At 35.0% G+C, this 26,127-nt stretch overlaps 1 protein-coding gene across 2 annotated transcripts in view; it reads left to right on the top strand.

Annotated features, from left to right (window-relative positions):
* Window positions 1–25,589, top strand: part of TMTC3 (transmembrane O-mannosyltransferase targeting cadherins 3) — a 34,540-nt gene extending 8,951 nt beyond the window's left edge. For both annotated transcript variants that reach the window (XM_050896394.1, XM_050896384.1), the window contains exons 4-16: window positions 374–590; window positions 2,823–3,041; window positions 5,200–5,299; window positions 6,001–6,116; window positions 7,840–8,012; window positions 8,879–9,131; window positions 14,644–14,792; window positions 17,173–17,293; window positions 17,911–18,022; window positions 18,761–18,864; window positions 20,637–20,806; window positions 21,623–21,849; window positions 23,400–25,589. In XM_050896394.1, coding sequence (XP_050752351.1) covers window positions 402–590; window positions 2,823–3,041; window positions 5,200–5,299; window positions 6,001–6,116; window positions 7,840–8,012; window positions 8,879–9,131; window positions 14,644–14,792; window positions 17,173–17,293; window positions 17,911–18,022; window positions 18,761–18,864; window positions 20,637–20,806; window positions 21,623–21,849; window positions 23,400–24,214 — 2,748 coding nt within the window. In that variant the 5' untranslated portion in view covers window positions 374–401 and the 3' untranslated portion in view covers window positions 24,215–25,589. The remainder of the gene's footprint in view (window positions 1–373; window positions 591–2,822; window positions 3,042–5,199; window positions 5,300–6,000; window positions 6,117–7,839; window positions 8,013–8,878; window positions 9,132–14,643; window positions 14,793–17,172; window positions 17,294–17,910; window positions 18,023–18,760; window positions 18,865–20,636; window positions 20,807–21,622; window positions 21,850–23,399) is intronic.
* The last annotated feature ends 538 nt before the right edge of the window (window positions 25,590–26,127 follow it).

Genomic DNA, 26,127 nt, shown 5'->3' with positions numbered 1-26,127 from the left:
TAAATTACTCAGGGTTCTAGAGAACTTAATTTTCATAGTTCTCCAGTTTGCAGCATTCACTTGAACTGCATAGCTGTCTGCTAAAAACTACATCACAATTTATCATCAGTCTTCTTTTTTTAGTAAAACATGAGATGTAGCAGTGTATCCAGCTTGTGTGAGGGCTTTTGAGGGGTGAGACTTTTTAATGAGAGTATTTCTTTTAAACACTAAATTGTGTAAGATGGATGAGACTCGAGGAAAGCTTTCTATCTTACTGATTTTTAGATATGTAGTGTCATTAACTTCTAAAATACCGGATGTCTTAATGTGACTTTATCAAGTTTAGTTTTTAATCAGTAAAACTACTCAAGTTTCTGTCCATGTATTTCAGCTTTTGTCCGTGAAAACTCTTAGAGAAAATGGCTGATGTAAGCCTGAAGGAAGCAGCCCTAATAGTTGGTGTGGTGGCAGCCTGCTACTGGAACAGTCTCTTTTGTGGCTTTGTTTTTGATGACGTTTCAGCGATTTTGGACAACAAGGATTTGCATCCTTCTACTCCATTAAAAAATCTATTTCAGAATGACTTCTGGGGCACTCCAATGTCTGAGGTAAACTGTTTGTGAAACACTTCGAGACATTTAGGAAATGGAAAAAAAACTTGCTGAGAGTTTTCACACTTCTTTTCCCTAATGTAGTTTCAACAGAATAGTTTGTTTCTGATGGAATTTGGTGGTGTTAGTGTTTTGTACTATAAGATCAGGAACAGATGTTGCTTATATTCTTTCCCTTTGTTCAATAAAAGAACTTGTAAGAAAATTAAGTCATATATCACACTTCAAGATGCTGTGTGTTATCTAATTCCATATCGAAATTGGACAACTGACCATTTTCCCTTCTTCTCCTGCAAAAGCTAGACATTGACATACAAGGGTATTTATTTCTAATTGCAGTCTGGAAGGAAAGATAACACTTTTAAACAACAAAGCTATGAATTAGAGAATGAGTATTGAATCCATTAAATTTATTTGATTAAGTATATTTATGTGAATTCAGAGTTTTTGGTTTGTAGCCCCTGTAGAGTGGCTATATTTTTATCTGAAAAGCTGCATTGGCGTTAAAGTTGTTGATTAACATTGTTAAATGGCAATGGCTAAAAAATTAACATATAGTTTAGAAAGTTACATGTGGTGCCATAGCTGAGCAAATGAATAAAAATTCTCTGACAGTCATAGATTTTTGGCCTATTGTCATTGTTTAACCCCAGCCAGCAACTAAGCACCGTGCAGCTGCTCGCTCACTCCTCCTTCCCCCCCCCGCCGTGGGATGGGGGGAGAGATTTGGGGAAAAAAAAGTAAAAGTCGTGGGTTAAGAACAGTTTAATAATTGAAATAAAAAAATAATAATAGTAGTGAAAAGGAAGATAACAAAAAGAGAGAGAAATAAAACCCAAGAAAAACAAGTGACGCACAACACGATTGCTCACCACTCGCTGACTGATGCCCAGCCAGTCCCTGAGCAGCAATCGGCCCCTCCTGGCCAACTCTCCCCAGTTTATATACTGAGTGTGACATTCTGTGGTATGGAATATCCCTTTGGCTAGTTCGGGTCAACTGTCCTGGCTATGCCCCCTCCCAGCTTCTTGCACACCTGCTTGCTGGCAGAGCATGGGAAACTGAAAAATCCTTGACTTAGGATAAGCACTACTTAGCAACAACTAAAACATCAGCATGTTATCAACATAATTCTCACACTAAATCCAAAATACAGCACTGTACCAGCTACTAGGAAGAAAATTAACTCTATCCCAGCCGAAGCCAGGACACCTATCAAGGCATTCCACCTTGTAATCTCTTTTCTTATGTCCATAACATACAGCATTAGTTCCTTGTGAGGTACTAATTGCTAGCTCTACAAATAGACTTTGATACATAATTTTCATACAACCCTGTAATGAAAGCTTTCAGACTCTCTTTCAGATGTCATCTAGTCATGTAGTCATTGAGAGTAAGTGGGTTCCTAAACTCCTCCCAGTAAGATTTCAAGTACTATTTTTCAACATGTCTTTACTCCGGAAAACCCCTAACCATGTGGAGCGGGAGAAAGCCATCTCATTTAGTGTTGATTTTGCACTTAAAACCCACTGAAAGTCAGGTTAATTTTAACTAAATGAAGTCAGATTAAGTTGATTGTTCATGGCTTTTAAAATATTTTTTCCTATCTTGTGTTTTTGTCTGTCTGTATGTGCAATTTGTTTTTGCACCCCGTCTCCCCCAATCCCTCCCCTCCCCGTTTTTTCTTAGATTTTCATCCTTTGTTTTATGGACATATTCAGCAAAATATCAACAGGCTGTGGGTTGACAAATGCATTTTGGAACAGAAAGATGGTGTTAAGTATAGTTTTTAAAAGGGTTTACGGATGGAGTAACTGGCAACATAGACATATTGACTGGTAGACATATTGAAAATATGTAGATAATACATTTAGCTGAGCGCACCATATTTTTATTTTATAAAATACTGATCTAAAACATGAAATGGCAGAGTAATCAAAATACTTGAATAATACATTAAAACTATGTGGAAGTAGGAAAAATAGTCAGAATTAACTTCTCTGTTTAACATTTTAATTTTAAATTGAGTTTTCATTTAAGTCACTAGATTTTTTTTTTTTTTTTTTTTTTTTTTTTTAGTGTTACTGATTTTCAGGTCTTTATTTTGAAGGTAGATGCCTGAGAACAGAGGGGGGAATCACGTATGCATAGATTTTTAGAAAGATATTTTGGAGTAAAAGTCCCTTTGTAAGTTGGTGGTGACTGACTGATTTATTTATTTTCTTTTAGGAGAGGAGTCATAAATCTTATCGTCCCCTTACAGTTCTTACGTTTCGCTTAAACTACTTGTTCAGCGAGTTAAATGCAGTTTCTTACCACTTCCTAAATCTAGTGTTTCATGTGGTGGTTTGTGTAGTCTTCCTCAAGGTCTGTAAGCTTTTTCTGGACAACAGGAGCAGCATAGTTGCATCCTTGCTCTTTGCAGTGCACCCAATACATACTGAAGCGGTAGGTATGGCTGTGATGTGCTTAATTTGTTCAAGCTATATTAGTTAACCTTAAATTTCATGTGTTTTGTATCTGTTTATATATTGTAACTCCAAAAAGTGTGTGATTTTACTTGTACTTACTCTGCCCTTTGCAATGAGTGGTGGAGGTGACAAATTTTAATGCTCAGAGTTGTTTAGTATTCCATGCAGCTACTGAAAAATAATTAAAGAACCATTAATTTAGTTATTAAATAACTGAGGTCTCTGGTATGAACATTGGCTTTTATGATGTTGGCTACTTTAGCTTACATAGATATTTGTTCTGTGATGATTCATCCAGTATCATATTTTGCAAATACTATGAATACCTCTTAATTCATTTCCAGAATTGCTAAGCACTCCCATCTAGCTGATCGCCACATCTGTTCTGTCCGCTTTCTTTTACGTCACTGTATCTATCTCAGCAGGACTTTTTCTAGGATTGTTGTTGCTGTGCTACATCCAGCTTAGGGCCATTCTGTTTGAACCTTCCATTTTTTAACATATCCGATATAAGAAAGAGGAAATACATTTCTTGCCTCTCATATTTACCTTTCCTTTGAGTCTGAAGGAGTTTTTCACTGCTATGAAAAACATTATTTATATGAGCCGTCTGATTATATACTTTTTAATGGTCAGCAAGGCTTGCAATGTTGTGGAGTAAATGGAGTCTTGTGATCGCCATTCATCAGATTTTTTTCCATCAGAAACACTGATAAAGCAGATCTGTGGAATTCTCTGCAGTTATTTCTGCACCACTTAGATTGGCTTTCCTAGATTCCAGTTCACATGTGCTGCAAAGCCCATTCTTAGTCTCTTTTTTCTTATAGTATTAGCTGATTTTCAGAAAACTGAAAGTGCTTAAACCTTTTGCTGCTTTGGAGGTGTTACCCATTTTCATTTTTGGTTTGTTTTTTTAAAATATGTTTTTTGGGGAGGGAGGAGGGATGTCTTTTGATACTAAGAAAATGAAAAGGGTTTGCTCTTACCTTATGTTGTATCTTTTTTGGTCCTGATTTGTTTGGATAAAGAGTTCATATCTCTCTCATTCTCTAAAGACACAAATCCCTGTCAGTAGCAATTCAGTAGCCTGCATCTGTGTATTTTGAGCAAATCTTTATGGGAATTACGTTCATGGGGTTTATAATTGGCTGCTATTTGAACTACTAATATGCCCTTGCTAGAAGTTTAGTAGCATGTGTAAAAATGCAGAAGTTAAACACCTAAAAATTTTTGCTTGCTTTTGTGCTTGAAAGCACAAACCCCCATAAAATCTTGGGTAAAATATGAGTTAAATTAATTTGTTAATTTCATTTGATTTTCTGTTTCTTTGAAAAAACATGCTTTAAATTTCAAAGTTTGGCCTTGCCTCTTTGTAGTAAATGTGATAATATATTTACAGGAGCATTAGCAAATTGCTAGTGACTTACATTAGTGGTTCATGGCTTAGATCATCCTATGTAATTTTATCACTTTCATTCCAAATATGATTCTTTATCATGCTTGAACTGTTAGATTCCATATAACAGTAATGCAGTTGCTTTTAGTACTATGAAACAGTTAGCAAAAAGTATCATACAAATCCTGCAAAACATTGTGTAATGGAAGCTTATTGTGTAAGGCAATGTGTTACAAAGTTTTGAAGTAGTTATGGAGCTTGTAATCCCTGATGTTAGCCACATGAGGGCACTTTAAGACTATGTGATTGGTAGAACTTGGTGCAGTACTTAAAACACTTAGCGACTCTGAGATTTAAGTGCAATTGTAATTGAATTCCCCTGCTGTTGTACTTAGGTACTCAGTGAAGAATCAGTTAAGGGGGTTTTCTTCCTCCTCCCCCCACCTTTTCAATTTAAGCTTTCTGCTTTTGAGAAGTAGTGCATTTTATGCTTTCACGTGTTTGCATTGAGAATTCTGCCTAACATGCAACTAAGAAAGAATTCTTAGAGTTGGCAGTTGAGACTTGTACACATGTATAAGAGCCAAAACAACTGGAAGTTTCCATACATGGAAAAGAGGTGGTAATAATGAGCTGTATTTTAGAACTGGGGACTTGAGTGCTGACTAACTTATTCAGACTTTAGTGAAAACTCCAAAACAGGTCTCATTCCAAGTTTTTTTCTTCTTTTTCTTTTCAGGTAACTGGAGTTGTGGGCAGAGCAGAGCTTTTATCATCTATCTTTTTTCTAGCTGCTTTTTTGTCATATACAAAATCTAAAGGGCCAGATAATACCATAGGTAAATGATTGACAAATATACACATAAATTAATTTCGGTATTAGTGATAGTAGAGCTCTTAAAATGGTAATATGGGTGTATTGGTTATTCAGCAAGTATGTACAAAAACCCCTTCAGCCCCAAGATACCCATGTAATAGTACTTTCCGTTATAAATTGCCCTTTTTTTTTTTTTCCTTCAAGTCTTAAGCACTTTTGCAGTTGTTTTGTAACACCTAGAGCAGGGGACTCTTGCACTGACTTCTATTAATGCAAGTAAGTGGAAGTATGCTGAGGTGCCTCAGACAGTCACAAGCAAGCTGCAAAGTTTCAGTGGAGATGTAGGAGGCTTGCCTCTTTTCCAAAGTCAAATTGACCTTGTGAAAATTCATGACTCTCTATAAAACACTCCATTTGAAAAAGTGTTCTGGTGAATTAGGAAAATTTTTTTTTTTGTTTTCCTATCATAGATTAGTCTTTTGCCTTTCATTTAGTTCTTTCAATTTAAGCGAGGCAGTTTTAAAACATACATCTATCTTATTTTCTGTAGAGTAAAACTGGTAATCTTCCCTTTAATAACAAATGGCATACTGAATAAGTTTATAGAACATAGCATGTTCAAACATGAAAAGCCAAAGTCTTCACTTTTTAGGTTAATTTACTGTATTAAATATTTGCTTTTGTTGTAAGATGGAACATTTTCAATAATGTCTTTATTTGCAGTGTGGACTCCAATTGCAGTGACTGTGTTTCTAGTAGCTGTTGCAACACTGTGTAAAGAACAAGGAATAACAGTGGTGGGGATATGCTGTGTGTATGAAGTATTTATTGCTCAAGGGGTAAGCTGTTGAAAAATAAATTGGATTTCTTCTCAGGAATTCTGTAATGAGACATTAAGTACTTTGAAGTGTCGTATTTCAGCACTGATTTTTGTCAGTTCAGGCTAACTCTATAGTTCTGTTACATTTTTCAGATTCTTTTTTTTTTTTGACTCAACTAATGTTTAACGTACATGGTTCATGGTGAGGGAATCCAATGACTTCTAAGTTGTCCTTTACATGCCATCTAGAGATGTTACCAAATATACTCAATGAAGAATTGACGTGTCTTAATGGAAACCTAAGGTTTTAGTTGACTGAGGGTTGCAAAGATTAGCATGTAACAGTCTTGATTAAAGTCTGAGGTGCATAAAGATGGGGGATTATTTGTTTTTAATTCTTCTGGTAAAAATAGTGAACATATTATATACAAATGCATTTCATCACATTCTAATGAATAACCAGATGTTTTAGAGTAGTCCTATTTGAATCAGTAATATTCTTACAAAATTTGTTGTTCCAAGAATACCTTTAAATTTAATTTGTAATCTGATAGGTTTCACCTTAAGCATTGATAAGTCTTCAAGTTAATACTAACTTTTCTTTTGTTTAGAGAAACAAGATGTTCCTGCAGTGAAATAATTCTTGGCTTTCTAATAGTCAAACAATACGCAATTTAAAAATGTATGATTGCATATTCTAAGAAGATTTTCTAGTTTAGTGTTCCTTAATTCCTTGAAGGAATATTTTGCAAAAACTGCACCAGTAGAAGCCAAAAGATTGTCTGTCTTGGGGGTACATACTCAAGGCCAAAATATCAAAATCACAGGTTTTTGTGCTTACAGAAATACGTGTGTTTGTAACTATTGCCTTTGCAAGTCTAGTGAATAAGCATATAATTTTCAAACTGGATTTCTAAGGAGATCACCAGTATGTGACCGTACTTTTCAATCCACTCTTCCTTTCTTTTAGTAACTTTTGATCTGATCCTCAATTTCAAGAAAGTTTAACAAGTTTGTGTAAGTCAACTGAGTAGAAAAGATAAAATCCAAACTGAGGGTTCTTCTGAGGGCACAGGTGTAGCATGAACTAAGAGTTTGACCCGTTCTGAAAAACCTGTCAGTGTCTGTAGTTCAGCCAACCTGTGTATGTGAAGCAATAAATCATCCCCAGCAGAAGACATGAAAACACAGGGAAAGAGGTACACAGGGAAGAAATTAGGATATGTAATGGGGAACTGTGCAAGATCGTAATGTTCATGAGGCAGGGAGAGATGGGTTACTGCAGTAGAGGCATAAAATAGAAATCCAGGGCTAATCAGAAAGTGAATAGTATTTCTACCGTTCCTAAGGATTTTTGTTTATAGGACGAGTTTTCAGAGGGGCTGATAATTCTAAAAATAGTGATTTCTCTTCTTCAAAATTTATTTCATGGTCATATTTGATTTATTGAAGTCTCTGAAGATGGTACAGATTTTTTAATCTGTTAGTGCAAAATACAGAACTACAGGCATACAAGTTCAGCTATGATAGTGTTAGCAAGAATACTTGAATAGAGTTATTTTTATTAGAATGGTGGACTTCTTTTTGGGGGTTGTCATGAAACCTCTAAGAAGCTGAGTTAAGTAACTATTGGGAGCAGACATTTAGAGAAAACCAAGAAAAAGAAAAGATGAGGTAGCTCATATTTATCTAAGCGATTAATGAGTACACTGTCTGATTATAAACACTTTTTTCCTTTGCAGTACACCTTGCCAGTGTTGTTGGACACAGCTGTACAGATTCTTCGAGGGAAGGGCAGTATTCCTTTCTCTATGCTCCAAACACTGTTGAAGCTCATAGTCCTAATGTTCAGTACACTGCTGCTTGTGGTTGTCAGAGTCCAGGTTATCCAGTCTCAACTTCCAGTGTTTACACGGTAATAGTAAAGTGTCTCTTATTTACAGACACTGATAAATAAGATGTGGCTTAATGAGGTCTGAATGAAATGGCCAAAAATACATCAACTTAAGTGTTTATTAACATATTTTAATATTGGTAAGCAATGACTGTACAATATTACATCTTTTGTGAAATTGATAAATGGTATATTTCAGTACCTGTTGACAAGAATGTCCAAAATATTGAGGTATCTGAGCAGACATTAATTTTTTAAAACTTACGTTGTTAGTTCATCTTAGTAATTCAGGAATTAAATGTTTTATTACTAAAATATTCTTTATTGGCTATGTGTTTGAACCTTGGCTGAATACTCCAAACCTCTTAATAAGTTTTTCCTCGTCTACATACAAAATATTTTTTTGGTTTTAGGTACATACTATGCAAAAAGCATGGTAGACTTCAGATACAGTGCTTGAAGATAAGTGTATATGAATAATGTTATAACTGAAAAACTGTAATTCATCTTAAAAGTATATAAGCAATGTAGAAATACGAGAATCTAATATTTTCCCTGAAAAATGAGGCAAACTATAAAAAACATGAACAAGGACCACTGAACCCAACTTCAGGTGTAAATCATTCTGTTTGTTCAAATTTGTGTTGATTATATCCCAAAGTAGTTTCTTAAACTTGGAGGAGGCTCCGTCCCGTGCTAAGATGAATCATCGTGTATGGTTCCCAAGTTACACACATGACAAATGCAGGAAGATTAGGATATTGTACATGTCTGTAATTGGTAGTTCTAGCTATGAATCTAAAGTTTGCTGGTTTCTGAGCACAAAGTGGATCAAGACCATATCTTTTTTCATTAAAAGCTCCTTTTTCTCCTTTCTTTTGCTTTAGGTTTGATAACCCAGCTGCTGTTAGTCCATCCCCAGCAAGACAGCTGACTTTCAACTACCTCCTTCCTGTAAATGCTTGGCTTCTTCTCAACCCCTCAGAATTATGCTGTGACTGGACAATGGGAACTATTCCTCTCGTGGAGTCTTTGTTAGATGTTAGGAATGTTGCCACCCTTACCTTCTTTTGCTTTCTGGGATCTTTGATTGTCTTCAGTCTCCGATATCCTGGGGATTCCTCCAAGACTGTATTGATGGTATGAACGATGCATTGTTTTTGTCCTTTTTTTAAGAGTGTAAGTGGCTCAGGTTGTTTGGTCACATGTCTAACTGCTGTGACCCGAAGATATTACATGCATCTCCTTTTGGGCTAGAGTGAACACATAAGAAAAGAGGAAAATTGTTGTAGCAACAAAACTGTTAAATTGCAGTTAAGTATGTGACTTTGTCAGGGATGAGATGGAGAAGAATATACAAGAGATGAGAATAAATATGCCCCTTGTTATGTATTTGCAAACTGTATTGTGGCCTTTCTCAGGTATTCAGAACTGAACTAGCAAACAGGGGTTTTCAGTAGAACTTAAATATATTTTAAGGATGAAAATACATTTCCATCCTGCAAACTGTCTACCTTATTTAAATGTCAGTAGTCATGCTGTGTATTTAGCAAGTGACTTGATTTTCTTTCTCATAGGTACAAAAGAAAAGGACATATTTTGGCATTTAGGAGTATAAGTTTTCCTCTTGTTGTTGTTCTTTTAACAAAGGCACTCTTCTGTAGTCTTTTCCATATTCTAAGGAAAAACTAATTTTGTCAACCTGTAAGATCAGTTCCTGTTTTTCAGTATTATATGACCTTAAAACTGAAATGGGTTAACAGGAAAGAATATTTTGGAGGAAATGGAAAGGAGCAAATGAGCTAGTATTTTTTTTGTCCAAACCCAGTTATCTTTTTGATTGCTTCCATTTCAAATTTTCACAAGATTAATGGTTACCTGATACCATGTTTTTTATTAAATCAGTGGTACAATTATGTGTACAACAAACCTGCATGCATAGATCTTAGTCTGCTGCAGAGATAATGTACTTTTTTAATATGTAACTCAGCCAACAAAAGTTTCAGATGGGTGGGAATACTTATGCACAACTTAAGGCTAACGATTTCTTTGCTAATCAGCTGACAAACTTTGATTCACTTCAAAGAGACCTAACATTATAGTTCTGACTCATATGGTTTTTCTTGTCACTGGAGCAAGGCAATTTGTTTCACTAGAAAATCTGTGAAAATGATCTGTAGTATTGCTATGAAGCCTCTTGTCCTGAATTTGGAAACTGTGTATGAAGAAAAGAAACTTAGATAGCTTATTGATATAGTAAATGTGCAAGGTGACATACCCAGAAAAAAATATTATAATTTTACAGCACTTAAAAAATGTGAAGGAGTAGTTTAATCTTCCTTCTTACATAAGCTGAAACAATTTTTCTTCAGTGCACTGATAGCAGTAGAAATGTGTGTGGGGAGTGGTTCACTTTTTTCATAGGACAGCTCTTGAACTTTAAGGCTCTTTATTTCCCTACATTTCTGTTTACTCCCTACCCAGTAAAGCTCAGAAGAGGAAAGGGTTAATGGAATTGTCAGCATACATTATTGTAAGTCAGTTAGTTTTTGTTAGAGGGTGGGTTTTTATATTTGTTTTTATTATTCCAAGTGTTTTTTATAGGAAGGGTCTTCTGAGATCGTTCACTCCAGTGTGCAAGCCTCAATGTCGCTTAACACAGTATAATCCTTGTTTAATGGAAGTTGTTTTCCTTTAATATATACCTATGTTGTGTATATAACCTTCAGTGCAATGCTGATTTTTTTCAGACATAATATCTAAGTGCCTGGAAGCTAATTTCTTAGGAAATGAGAATGCATGTACATAACAATTAATTTTTAATATAAAATATTGCAACAGCACTGTAGACCAAAGCCTATTTCTGCCTTCCAGTAAGCCATTAATGTCCTGATGTAGACTGGATAGTCTGCCAAGGGAGAGAGGGGGAGAGAACAATTTCTTTCTGATCGCTTCTCGGTCTGACTTACTAGAGAAATCATACTACCATCTTTAAAGTGAAGAAAGTGAATCTTTATTTAGTAATACCAATTTACACAGATTATGGAAAAGTTCCAGATAACTATGTTGAATTACTAGTTTTAAAAAACTTTTTTCCACACTTGGTTCTCAGTTGTGCCAATAAAAGCCTGAATTTGTGCTGGTCAAAATAAGCTACTACCCTGGCAGGTATGAATTCTATGTGCTGTCCATATGGATGCCACATGGTATTAGTATAATGATGGTTTCATCACAGTTGGTACCATGATTGACTGCACTGTTTGATGTTTCACACTCTAATGAGTGTCACTCTAAAGGAGTAATAAAGGGCTTTGTAAAGAGCTTCTGCCATTACAAGTCTCTAGCATGTTTTGGCTCTTCCACTAGCTCAATGAGACCCTGAGGTGTCATGCTGAAGCCTGATATAAGGGAAAAATCTCAAGTTACTTTTGTTTATGAGATCAGAAAAGGTACAACTTTAGACCTGCTGCAGAATTAAAGATGTTTATTTGGACTTTGCAAAAAAATGCAAAAGAGAGGGATCCAGAATGCAAAAGAGAAGGGAGGTCGCAAATATATCTGAACATGTCTTTCTGTATTTGCTGATGTGGATGTGGATTTGGTGCTGTATTGCTTGAGGGACAAGACAGAAGAAGGAATTCCTTCTCCCACTTCCTCAAGTGCCAGTGGACATACCACAGTTCTCCCCAAGCACAGTCTCACAGGATGAACTCATTACTGGGAGATGCAAAAGTTGAAGGACTCATTTTCAGTCAGTGTTCATCTGTTTTATACCAGTCATCTCCAGGAAGAATAACTCTGGTAAGTGGGTACATTGTGTTTCATTTTGTCTTACTTTAATTTTTGCCGTAGGTTCTAAAATTGTGCTTTCAAAATAACAGAACTAGGAGAGGACAAAACAGATAAATTACCTTTTTTTTTTTTTTTTTTACCAGCTAACGATATTAAACTAATAAAAAATGGGATTGTGTATTATAAATTGGAACACGTGCTTTGGCAGGTTGATGTCATTATGCTGCTTGAAGTAATCAATTATTCTTACGTTAGTAAAGGACATGCCCTGGAAACAATATATGAGCGGTTAAATTCTCTTATATTTTCTGTTTACTTTATCCCTGTGAACAGTCAGATAACTTGACTGTCAGACTAAGTGACCTTTATAAATAGGTTACACTATACCTGTTGAAACTGTTGAGTACTAAGAATAGTACTGATCTAGAATTACTTTGGTGGTTTTTCAGTAGGTTTCAGAATCAAGCTGCGATCATGGCCCTTGTTTGTTCATGGAATTTCTTGGGTATAGACAGTCCTTTGTTGGCTGGTGAAATTAATAAAAGCTTTTTAGTATCTTTTGATATTTGCTAAGGGTCCCAAACAAGGGTGCTTTACCTCCCTTCTGATAAGACAACACTCCGTGCTACTCAGCTGCAAACTTTGGTGGCTTGTTACTGTGCAAATGTCAGGAACAGACAGGTATCCTTAGGCTTCTTGGAGTAAGTTTTTAACACTTTGAAGTGTTGTGTCAAGACATCAGTACGTCTAAATTTAACAATATTGATTTCTCTACTCTCTATGCTTACACCTCACTCAGGCTTTGAAATGTTTCCTTGTGAACTTTAGACTGGTTACTTAGAAGTTCAGATACTCTTCATAGCTTGTAGTCGTATTTTAGACTTTTGTCATATGCTTTTTTCTTCCTGCGTACTTTAATGGTTTCTGTCTTTTTTTTGTTTGTTTGGTTTTTTTCAGTTGCCTTGACCAGGATATTTTTTGAATGGAGCTTCTGCATCTGCTGAAAGACTATGATAAAAAGAAAGAATAAATGAACAGAAGAGAATGCATTTTTATCTGCACTAGGGCTTTGAGTCTATTGCCCAAGAAATTGTATTTGAAGGACAGTGTATTAAGGAGAGGCAAAAGGATCTGAAGAGAATTTCAGCAAAACATTGTGTAACGTTTGTCGTCAGAGGAATTGCACAGAGCACAACATGCAAAAAACTTTTTATTAGATAAACGCTCAAACCCATTGGAAAGAATTGGCTTTCACTATACATATGTTGACCTCATGGGGCTGTGGAACCGATGTCCTTGCTATATTAAAAACAAAAAAACCCTGCATTTTTTGAGCAATAATGTAAAACTATTTTTTTTTTAAGTCTTAAGAGGTGACTTCTTCAAATCAGTTTATCAGAAGATTTCATAAAATAAGTTAATTCATTTAAGCCTGTGTACAAGCCTCATATACATTATAAAGCTAAATACAGTTTATTCACATTGCAGTAAAAACATTCGCAAAACAGCACGTTGTTTGCCGAAGCATACTTCGAACGTACTTTTGTACATTTGCTTTTGTACTCACAAATGTGTTTAGCTGCTCAAAACAGAGTGAAATACAGAATGATACCCTCACTTCCCATAATCCATCCCCAAAATTGTGAAGACATTTGCTATAAGTAAATTAAAAACTGGTACAGAAGACTGGCTTGGGGATAGTGATGACGCATTGCATGATGAACCCTGCATTTCAAAGTGGATTACAAAAATCTATAATAGAGTTCTGTGTTGAGGCTTTTACAGATTGGTAGGTGATCTATAAGGAGCACATACTATAAAAATGTAAAGGAGAAAGGGAGAAGAATGTGAAATGGCATTAAATTAAATTTTGTCCCCAAGTAATCAACATATTCTCTATATGGTGCTTGTGATTTCTTCAAGGCTCAATTATGTATTTATTTTTGTGTAGCTTAATGAATTGCTGTGGATCAGCTGAGCCATGTTAATGATCCACGTGCATATTCTTGGCCCCTTGAAATATGAGCTAAAAACCTTACTTGAAGTTTTAAATGAGTGTTGCATTTTTATATATGAAATCCTAGATTGACTTTCAAACTGGATGTGTTAACTATTTTAGCATGGAAAAGGCAGTTAAAGTTATGCTTAACTCTAGATAGAAGGTGACAGCCAGTTGTACTGAAAATTTCTAGAAAATTCCTCTTTCTTCAAAGAAACATTCCATTTCTGTAGGGGTTTTGTTTTTTGCAGCTTGGAGGCCAGATATTTTGAAATAATTATTTAAGTCTTTTCTGGTAGCAGAGATTGTAAAGCTGCTATTTAACAATCACTCAGGATTTAAAGCAAATGATCATGTCCACTTCCTTTGCAGCAGATGGATTTCTCTGTCTTTTGATAAACACACCTTTTGTTAAGATGTCTGTCACCAACCTAAGAGCTGCAATTATGCAGTTCTTAAGTTCTTTGTCATTTTAGATATTTCAGGGTGCGCTTAGCGCACTATAATGTCCAAGGTTCTCCAACTGTCATGTTTTTGTGTGTGGAACTTTTACTAAGACATTGCTTCGAATTTGATCCTGTGATCCTAGTGTTTTGTCATACAGCTGCTCTTTTCTGTAGTATAGAAAAGCAAATACACTTGTAGGCCCTTATGGTGTCATTTGCAGGTTAAAACTTGCCATGTTCAGAGTGGTCTCAATGTAAAACATCTTAATGTTTAAAAGGAAAAACAAAAACCCAAAGATCTACTATGTATGTCTGTTTTTCTGGGATTTTTTTGGTAATTGTTTCATAATTTTTCTTGGGTACAGTTTGTCACTGCCTAATCTTGATTACTAATTCATTTGCATTTCTTTTCTAGGCACTTTGCTTAATAGTGCTACCATTCATTCCTGCATCAAACCTCTTTTTTCCTGTTGGATTCGTAGTAGCAGAGCGAGTGTTGTATGTTCCTAGCATGGGATTCTGCATTTTAGTAGCACATGGATGGAAGAAATTATCAAATAAAAGGTAAGGTAGTGTTACCTATGACTGGTTTAACTCATCTCTCTTAATTTTAAAAGATAACCATATTTATAACTGCAAGCTTTCCCAGTAAAGCTTTTAGCAGTATGAATTTATTACATTATAGCTCTTATTCTGTTTCAAGTTCTTAATGAACAGAGAGTAATGACCAAGAAACCATTTGGCAGTCATGTGAACATATGACAACAAGAAAGTTCTTAGGAGACCGGTGGATTGTTCTGAGGGTATTATAACATTTATTTAAAATATATATATATACATATACACACACATACATGTATACACATACATATTTTATATATTTTTTATTTTTTTATATATATAAGCATACATAGATATAAAAAAAAGCCTCAGACTGCACCAGACATTTTTAGAATGCAGTGTAACTTACATTACACATTGCTACAAAATGGACTTTACCTATAAGCCTAGTAGTATAACCCATCTCTTTTCTGTAAAGAAACACAAGTATTTTCTATTTAAATCCTAGACATTTTTAAGGATTAGGCAAAAAAAATTCTTGGCCAGATTTGATTTGTATTTTATTCAAAGGTGATTACTGACTGAAGTTTATATAATGCATGTATATCAGTCCGCAGCATATTAAAGTATCTTTTACTGATTAAATTTTCAGACATGCCATGCTAGGAATGGACATCAGAGCCATTCAGTATTTGTTAAACTAAAGAATTTTTTGGATAACAATTTATCCTTAGGAAATTCTGCTCTAAAAGCACGTTTTGCACGCACCTTTGTGTTTTTCTGCTATCTTCTACATTGATCTGCACATACCTCCCTCTGACCTGGATGCTTTACCCTTGTTACCCCAATGGCGTCCTAATGCTAGTTCAGACAAATGGAAAGGCAACAATTCCCAGTCTGTGTTGTCTGCTATCATTAGAGGTGAGGCCTTGCGGTATAACTTATGTGAACTGGTGCTGCCAAAGCTGACAGCACTGGATAATGAGAAATTAGTGATACCTTGTGGGAGTGAGGAGAAAGTATTATCACAAATTCCACTACGAGGCAGTAAAAATAGAAGTGATGTGAAAGCAAGGAACCAGGAGAGGATGGCTGGGGAGAAAAATTACGTAGCAGTGTTGTTTACTGTAAAAAATATTGGCAATCAGCATTCTAAAAAGTCTTCTGACAGAGAGAAGGCTCCTTGCTTTATAAATGTGTGGAAAGAAAAAATTTTTTCATAAGGCTGGTGGGGATATAGATTACTGTATATGCCAGTTCTCACTGGTCGCTTCGCTAATGTTTTAGAATTTCTCTCTTGATTCTGCTGTTCTACTTTTTACTTTTTAATATTTTTTAAAACCAAGCATGGTAGTCTACATCTGCACAGCACTTTGTATATCTTAAAAATGGAGGGGGGGAAAAACCTTTCAGTTTTTAGCAAACCCCTGTGAAGTACATAGCAGTGTGAACAGCTGTTGCGTAAGTCAGGTATAAGAAATAGCTGGCAATGGTGAACAGCTGTATGTCTGCTCAAGAATGAGATTTAAAAAAAAAAAAAGATATTCATAATTGTAGGAAGGCTACTGGGTGTTTAACATGTTTTTTCATAATTAAATTAGAATTCAGAGACCAAATGACCAGCATGTTAAAGTGTGTGTTTTATATCTGTTGTGGTTAAAGTCAGACGTGTTTAAACTCCAGAACAATAAACAGCAGGAAATCTAGAAGAAGATTGTTCCTGACAAGCTTGTCACAGAGATTGACTTCTGCCCCAGTTTGCATCTTTAAAAATAAATTTGCTACAAAGACACTAAACCTTTCTCCTATTTAGATATTACAGTAGCACTAGGATTTTATTTGCTTATGGAAGATGGGGTAGTCTCCACAGCAGACCTCTCTATTAAGATGTGTTCTACAGTGTGGGAAAGATAGGTGATGTGTGCAGTAAAGATTTTGTGTGGAGTTGTCTGATATGAAACAAAAGGATGGGATCATATTTTAGTTGCTTTTTTCATTTTTTAACATTTTCTACAGTATTTTGAAGAACCTCACTGTTTGACATCATGATCATGTTCATTGCCTTAAATTACAGATAAGGTCTAAGAGAAGTACAATTTTTGTATATTTTTGTTTAGATTACGTTACCTGGATTGCATTTGGTCTTAAGTGAATTACATAGTGATAACAAAAAATCAGGTAGATAACAAAATTAACTTGAAATTGGACATTACTTCCTTTCAAATTTTGGAGTGCGCCATTTGGTGATGAGGCAAATAAATTGGAATATACCATTCACAAATATGGTCCTCAGTTTATTTGCCTCCTAGCATATGAGATACTTATTCTAGTATAAATTAGAATTGTTTGTGTGCTTATAACAAATCTTTGTTTTATTTAATAGTGTGCTCAGAAAAATTTCTTGGGTTTGTTTGGCTGCGGTACTATTCACTCATGCCTTAAAAACGCTGCACAGAAACTGGGATTGGGAGTCAGAATACACATTGTTTATGTCAGCTTTAAAGGTACTGTACTCTATTTGAAAAGGATAATGGAAAGTTTGTGTTGCTGTTCTCAAAAAGCTGCAGTAGAGCATGATAAAAATGGAGAGAAATGATGCTTGTTTTGCCACTTTTATTTCTACATTGACAGTATTAACATCTAATTAGTTGCTTTTGGGAATACTTTAAAAGCAGTGTGATGCACACATGGGAATTCACGTGCAAGAAACAGATGATAATTTTTCCTTGTGTTAAAAGCAGTTGAATGTATTCTCTTATCTGGATGAAAGCATGATATGTTTCAGTACAAAAATGTACAAAAAGTTGATGCATAGAATAATTTCTTCAATGTGCATATGGCATGATAGGATAGTTTGTACAATATCCCATAACAATTACAATAATTTTAAAGCGTTTGGTATTTCTAGGGGCAAATAACTAAAATAAATGGATATTGAGCAACAAGTTCAATGTAATCATTCTGTGTGCAGTGTTTTGTTATTCTTTACATATAGCAGTTTGATGAAATCTGTCATTTGCTGTGCATTTTTACATCTTTAAGACATAGTTAAAAGAAAATCCATTGTTACGTAATTTCAGCTTAATACCTTATGCATTGGTATCTTTTTTCCTTTTTTTAGGTAAATAAGAACAATGCAAAACTATGGAACAATGTGGGGCATGCATTAGAAAATGAAAAGAATTTTGAAAGAGCTCTGCAATTCTTCATACAAGCCACGCAAGTGCAACCAGGTAAAAGCTTTGACTAGTTGCCATTGAATGGCATCTCTGCACTCCTAGTATTTCAGTATGCTTAGATTACTTAACAAAATCTTCTCAATGATCTGTTTTTCTCCAACTGAATACCAGACAATGTCATACACTAAGTTAATTAATCCATAGTTTTTGGAAATAAACTCAAAAGAGTCCTCCAGAAAAGTTTCTAGCTATAAAAAGATGCAAAGACTTTCCATTTAAAACTTTTATTTGGATGACATTCTTTCTGAATTAATTTGAACTATCATTTCTTATGAAACATAATTATTATTTAATGTTCTTATTTAAAACTAAGGAGGTGTATAAAAAAATTAAAAAATCTAGATAGTATCAAAGTGCACATTTACTCTATTTTACATATTTTTGCAAAAGAAGTTCTAGGTACTACTGGACAACCTTTCCTTTTTCCTTTTAGAAGCCTAATAAATAACCTTCAATTTATGTGCCTCTACTATAGCAAGAGATTAAAGATAGATATGTGGAAGTATGACCTCAAATTTTTTACCATTTCCCAAGTAACTTTATAATCCATCTTTGGTTCATGGTTAAATTATTAGCTTCATAATTAAGATGAAAAATAATATAGAATTGCTTTTTTTGTTGTTGGTCTTTATGCAGTACCTGTACTTCACGCTACTCTGAAGGTATAGGTATTTATTTTCATGATATTCAGTGCATGGAAGTATTTGAAATTTCATTCTTTTCTTTATTAAGATGATATTGGTGCCCACATGAATGTAGGAAGAACTTACAAGAACTTAAACAAAACTAAGGAAGCCGAAGAATCATATATGATTGCTAAATCATTGATGCCACAGGTAATTAGTAACTTTATTTTATCTACCACCACAGGAGGGAACTGTTTCAGACCTATATTGATGGTACATTTTTCGTATTTTTCCTGAAGCTCTGTGTTGCTGTATACTTTAAAGTTGTTAGGGTTTTTTTAAAACCTATCTATTAAAAGAGTAGGTTGTATACAATCCTGGCTGTTAAAAAAATTGGAACTTCTTTGTTAGAACTATTTTAAGTTACTTTTTATACTGCTGTGGGTTTTCTTTTGCTGAAATTGAGGATATAAAAGAAAGCAGCAGTTAAAAATGTACACCTACAGTTTCTAGTCACAGTGGGTTTATTTTCACTTACAGCTAATACATTGATGATGACTGAGTTTCCGAGCCCTCAAGAGAAGGCTTAAATGCAGCATTGGAGGTGGGAGAAGGTAGCCGCAGCAGCAACAAAAAAATCTTTGCCTGAACATACTTTTAAAAACATGTGCTTTGTTACCTTTACCATTTGTTAAGTTATATTTATACCTAGCAAATATTACTTATTCTAGCTCTTTAGAGAAAGAGAGAGGAATATTGTGGAGAATGTATGACGGTAACAAAAGCTGTGGGTAAAATGAGACTGACAACAAAAATCAGCAGTCCCTTGAGTAGAAGTATGGCATTAAAAAGTTTGTATTGTGAAACAGTATGAACATTCTAGACGGATAAAGTATAAACAGTACAACAGTTGCAATGTGTCGTGGTTTAAGCCCAGCCAGCAACTAAGCACCACGCAGTCGCTTGCTCATTCCCCCCACCCAGTGGGACGGGGGAGAGAATCGGAAAAAAACCACAACCTTGTGGGTTGAGATAAGGACAGTTTAATAGGACAGAAATGAACGAAAAATAATGATGATGATAATAATAATATGACAATACTAAAAGAATTAGACTATACAAAACAAGTGATGCACAATGCAATTGCTCACCACTCGCTGACCAATGCCCACTCAGTTCCCGAGCAGCAATCCGCCCCTCCCAGCTAGCTCCCCCCAGTTTATATACTGGGCATGACGTCATATGGTATGGAATATCCCTTTGGCCAGTTTGGGTCAGCTGTCCTGGCTGCGTCCCCTCCCAGCTTCTTGTGCCCCTCCAGCCTTCTTGCTGGCTGAGCATGAGAAGCTGAAAAATCCTTGACTTCGTATAAACACTACTTAGCAACAACTAAAAACATCAGTGTGTTATCAACGTTATTTTCCTACTAAATCCAAAACACTGCATTATACCAGCTACTAGGAAGAAAATTAACTCTATCCTAGCCGAAATCAGGACACAATGTCATAGCATTTTCATCTTTCATGACTACTTTTCATCTGCTGTATCAGTGGCTGGTAAAATCTTATTTACACATCTTAGGCTGGAGGGTTAAAAAAAGGAATGAAACTGATAGAATGTGAGTTTAGGTTTTAGGAAATATTCTTTGTCTGAATGGGGAAAGTTTTACAAGGTCTGGTACGTTTCTAATAGCTATCTGCATGAGCCCAATTAGGTAGTAGCAGAGCTTGATTAACTTGTATCTTAAATATGATATAAAAGTCATCTATGTCTTCATAGAATTAAAGAAGAAAAAGTATTCTGTTTATATTTTGGTATGATTTTCTGGGAAAGAAGAATTGCTATTTGTAATCATTAAAAGCCTGCACACTGCTGTCCAGTGATACCCTAAAACAAATGTGGCAGAGTGAAGAGGAGATCTATACTAATTGTCTTTCATATTTTTATTCATCTGTGTTTGGTACACATATTCTTTTTGACAGATTATTCCAGGTAAAAAGTATGCAGCAAGAGTTGCTCCTAACCATCTGAATGTTTATATCAATCTTGCAAACTTAATTCGAGCAAATGAATCTCGCCTTGAAGAAGCGGATCAATTATATCGACAGGCAATTAGTATGAGGCCAGATTTCAAGCAGGCTTACATCAGCAGGTATCTTTTCTAATTTTAGAGATACACATTCTTGAATAAACATTTATGTATTTGCAGTGCTATGAACAGTATTTAGTTCATACAGTTGAATTAGCTGCTGGAATGGATTCATTTCCAAATGAGAAGATGAAGATTTGGGGCAATAATCAATTATTCATTACAAGCCCTGTTCTTTTAAATTCCTGCTTCAAATGGTGTGTTTCCACATAGGCTGTGTATTTAAACATTGTATATAGCAAGACGCTTCCATCAGATTTCTTTATGAATCTCAAACTCAAATTTCTAATCTCCTAGTTTAATTTTGAACTGAAAAGCTTTTGGTTAGTCTGAATCATGGAGCTTTCTTTATCCTTCTTTGTTAAAGGTGGTCCAGAAAATGCAAGACTTAACTAAAAAGCACATAAATGTCAGCTAAATAGATAAGAGTAATGTGGCTGTGGGTATTGAGGCTTCTGTTCTCTATTTTGTTAGTTGTGATTCCCATTTGGACTTAGAGGGTTACAAAGATGCCTAAACTATAGCTGTTGCAGTGTAATTACAGAGCCAATATCAGGAACCCTTGATCACTTCTTTTTTGTTTTTTGTCCTGCATATGCATGTGTTGTATACAGACTTTTGAGAGCTGAAAGCTTTGGGAATGGTATGTAAAGAAGGTCCTATATTGTTTTGTGTTTAAAACAAACAAACAAACAAAAAAGAAAACCCGCTGTTACCTCACATCTACTGTCTATAGGAAGGCAAACTTTTAAAAAACCTGTCAATTGTTTTCATATTAGTATGAATAAAAGTTGAAGGTTAAATCTGATTCTTCAACAGGGGAGAATTACTTCTAAAAATGAACAAACCTCTGAAAGCTAAGGAAGCTTATCTTAAAGCGCTAGAACTAGACAGAACCAATGCAGACCTGTGGTACAACTTGGCAATTGTTTACATTGAACTAAAAGATCCAACAGAAGCCCTGAAGAATTTCAACCGAGCACTAGAACTCAACCCAACGCATAAACTGGCATTATTCAACTCAGCGCTGCTAATGCAGGAATCTGGTATGTTTGTTGTCGCTTATATAAACATTGTGTATTTGCATTTATAGGATCCATACTATTTAATTTTTTTAATGAACTGTTTTATTTTTGGAAAGCAGAAGTTCGTAGCATCATCAAAGAAGAAACTGTTTGTTGTCATAGTCAGCTTTGTAATTAATTGGTAGTGCATGGAATTTGTGCAAAGTGTACGTATACCTTAGTTGATCAGCATCTTTAATACAAGTGCTATTTTACAATATAACATCTTATACGTATAAAGAATAGTGTTACACAAACATCTCCAGAATTGTGCCTATATAATCTTAAAACAATTCTTATGTAGTAAAATATGTGTAATAGCTATGTTTTACATTTATATTGATTGATTTCATTCTTCATTGACTAAAAAATATAGCTGACTTCTGTGGGCTTTAAATCTAGCCCTAGGAAATGTGAATGTTTTCATAGGTTCCTCTGTAATACTGCTAATTAGGATGCATTAAGTTGGATTTTCCTGAGTGTATTTTTTTCATCTGTATAGCTTCTAGCTGTGTGGGTGAGTGTAAGCCTTTTGTGAATTTAGGCTGTTGCAAAGAGTACTTGGCAAGTGACTAGTAAGGTTTGTTTCCCTTTTGTTGGGATGGTAAACTACCCCTAAGAAAGAGATAATATGGAGTTGATTGCAGCTGATGCAAATGGATTATTCTCCATCTCTTCTCACATTGTAAGTTAGGTAGTACAAGAAATGCCTTGTTTCTTGTCTGTAGAAGCACAAGGGGCTTCAAACAAGCAGAAGCATTAGCTATCTAGTATTCAATTATTCATACTGGAAGGTGGAGCACTGTTTCAGGAGGTGAAAGAAGATGGTTAAAATCAGCTCCCTGCTCCCCCATCCTGCAATAAGTCTGTGCCTGGAATTCCTTACTAAAATATGTTCACTGGAGTATTCAGAAAAATAGCACAGACTACAAGCTAGTCTAGCTAATCCTGGTATTATCAGATAAGATTATTTTACTGTATTTTTTTCAAACTTTGATGCAAATTAAAATATGGGAGTTATAGATTTTATTGTTTTGGTGTTAGAAGATATTTTATCCTGGCTACATCTGAAGTCACCCTGTGTGTTCTCTGTCTTTTAAACTCTTTCAATCTATCTTTAACAAAATGAGATCTTCCACTCCAAGTTTGCCTCTGTAAGAGCTGATTTGTCAGAACTGACGTCTTCTCTGCATTCCATTTGCTCAACCGTACATGAAAATAACTTCTCTTAAACTTGTAGAGACACCTTTTGTATCTATTATACCAAACCTAAATGTAATTCAACAGATAATAGAATAATGATGCTGACTTTGGCTACGAGTCAAGTGTAAGTAGTTTCATTCTGTAAAGTAGATGTCATTTACTTTTGCTGTTATACAGCAATGATGAAAAGTAGCATGTTAAACCCCTTCCCTTTTACAGTTGTGTTAAAGATGTTACATTTTAATTTGTATAAAAATTAGCATTTTACAGGCCTGATCTCTCAATCCTTCAGAGTAAATCTAGAATTAAATGCGTTTTCTGTCATTTAGGTGATGCTCGGCTTAGACCTGAAGCTAAACAAAGACTGTTACATTATGTGAAAGAAGAACCACAGGACGCAAATGGGTACTTCAATTTGGGTATGCTGGCAATGGATGACAAAAAAGATATGGAAGCGGAGGCATGGATGAAGAAAGCCATAAGGTTACAGCCAAACTTCCGAAGTGCTTTGTTCAACTTGGCACTGCTTTATTCTCAGACGGCAAAAGAATTGATGGCTTTGCCTGTCCTGGAAGACCTACTGAGATACTACCCTGATCATACCAAAGGTCTGATTTTGAAAGGAGATATCCTTATGAACCAAAAGAAGGATATCGTTGGAGCAAAAATGTGTTTTGAAAAGATTTTGGAACTGGATCCCAACAATGTACAAGGAAAACATAATCTTTGTGTGGTTTACTTCGAAGAACGAGACTTAATAAAAGCGGAAAAATGTTTGGTTGAAACGCTAGCACTGGCACCTCATGAAGAGTATATTCAGCGTCATCTAAACATAGTTAGAAGTAAAATTGCATCCCTCAGTGCTGCGGAACAGTCATCACTTCCAGCAGATGGGACTGCAGCTGCAGAAGAAAAAAAAAAATCATTTCAAAATTTGAAAGAAGTAAAAAATGAACAGAAAACCACCCAAACAACAGTTGATAACAATAAAGGGCACTCAAAAAATAAGAAACGAACAGAGAAAACCAATATGGACAAAGAGACTCCCAAAAAATCTACAAAAGAAATCAAAGACATTGAGAAAAAGAGAGTTGCTGCTTTGAAAAGACTAGAAGAGATTGAACGTATATTAAATGGTGAATAGACTTTATCATGTCACAACAGAATAAGAGAGTACTATTTTTAATTAATTGTTTAATATGTGATCCAACTGGAAAGTGGTCTCTTCTCTGAAAATAGAAATAATGTTGACCGCATATCACTTAGCAAGCAGCAAAAGGCATTACAATGCTTTATGTGAGAAAACTGCAACTTTTAAATATGTGGGGGATGGGTGGGAATTGAAGGATAAAGGGTTGAGAATGATTTTTAAATACGGAATCCTAATAGTGAGAAAATAGCACTCATAAAAATCATTGGTAGTCAGGGATATTCAGTAATGAATGCTACTTTCAAAGAATCAGTGTAAGAACTGAATGGAGAATTAATGAGATAAGCCAGACACTGCTGCTTTCTGCCATATAAATCTGTTTGTATTAACATTATCTACATTTCAGTTTACACATCATCAGTCTAAATCTTTCTAGACCTCTGCTATACATGAAAAAGAGTTTTTCTTTGCATTATTTTTTCTCTAAACTTAACAAAAAGTCATCAAAATGCCACTGGTTGTAGTATAGGAGGATGCAACAACACACTAAAATTTTCAGTTGCGTTCTAAATATGGAATGATATAATAACCTTTTAATTGTTCTTTACTTACAATGCTAATGGTTTGTACTGTTTTACCTGATAGGAATCTTATGGTGCTCTAAGATCTTTAGACTATGCTTTTACTTTTAAAGGAGATGTGTGGTTTTTCTTCAACTGTCGATCATCTGGTTGTTTTTAAAAAAATCTATAAAAAAGGGTGGTTTTCTCACTTTTTCCCCAGTTCATTGAATGCTGATAAATGCACTTTTGGTACAGTAACCAGTATGCTATGCAGTAGTCCTTGTTGACTTTGTGTCAATGGCTGTGGATTGACTCCTTGGTGTAGTAAATTCTTCCTTGTTTATAGCAAACTGGCTTTACTATTTCTGTCATTGGAACAGTATTTCTATTCTCATGACTTTTTACAACACTAATATAAGCAGTGATTGCTGAAGGCAGTGTGATAATAATTAAGCCACTGAATTTAGCAATGTTTAATACAAGGAAATGTAGATAGTATCCTTCCAAATACTAAGTTCTGTTGTTTTGATACTTTGTCATGGGTATGTGGTTTTTATTAAATATTTATTTTGACTACTAAAATATTCCCATTTACACTTTTCCACTAATGCATCATTTTAATTTCTCACATAAAATGAAAACCTTTGCAATTTCAGTGTTGCTTTTATCCTTGTGCAATGCATATATTTTTGTTTAAATATACTAGTGATTACCTAAACCCAATGTTTTCCTTCATTATGAGAAAGAAGTGTAAGAGCTAGGTTCAGTAATAATTTAATTAATCATTAAATCTAACTCTTACTCTTCATATTTTGTCTTATTTCATGATGTAGAAGTATTCCTTAACAACTCTACTGTTTAAACTTAATCCTTTCCATAACTGCTCAACTTTCTGCCGCAGGCAGTAATCCAGCTGTAAGATGTAATATTTATCTCTGTGGGAGGGATCTTAAATGGTTGAAGGCCTTGCATGGACCTTTTCTTTATTATGTATCATTTGTAATGTTACCACAACAGTTGCTTGCATGGTAATAACTAGGGGGAAAAAAAGGCAGTTTTTTAAAAACATGATTTAAAAGCTGCAGACAGGAACAGGTACGTGGTGTGCAGCTGTTCTTCATATAAAAGTTTTAAGTTCTGCTTGTAGTGAAGTGCTCCCAGGAATGTATTGACCACACCTTGAAAATCACCGTTTTATCTTGTGTGTGAATAACGCGGATACTTGTAGCTAAAATAGCTGGTATGTTGACCTTTACAGAAACTTTAATTTGCATATTAAGTCTTCCCTCCAAACTTTGTTTTATGAAGGAATTAGTCATTGGTCTGGGTGATACAAAGGAACAT

Source organism: Gymnogyps californianus, chromosome 1 (genome assembly GCF_018139145.2).
Source record: "Gymnogyps californianus isolate 813 chromosome 1, ASM1813914v2, whole genome shotgun sequence".
Classification (NCBI taxonomy): domain Eukaryota; kingdom Metazoa; phylum Chordata; class Aves; order Accipitriformes; family Cathartidae; genus Gymnogyps; species Gymnogyps californianus.
Note: the sequence above shows the minus strand (reverse complement) of the source record. Positions and strands in the feature narration are given on the sequence as shown.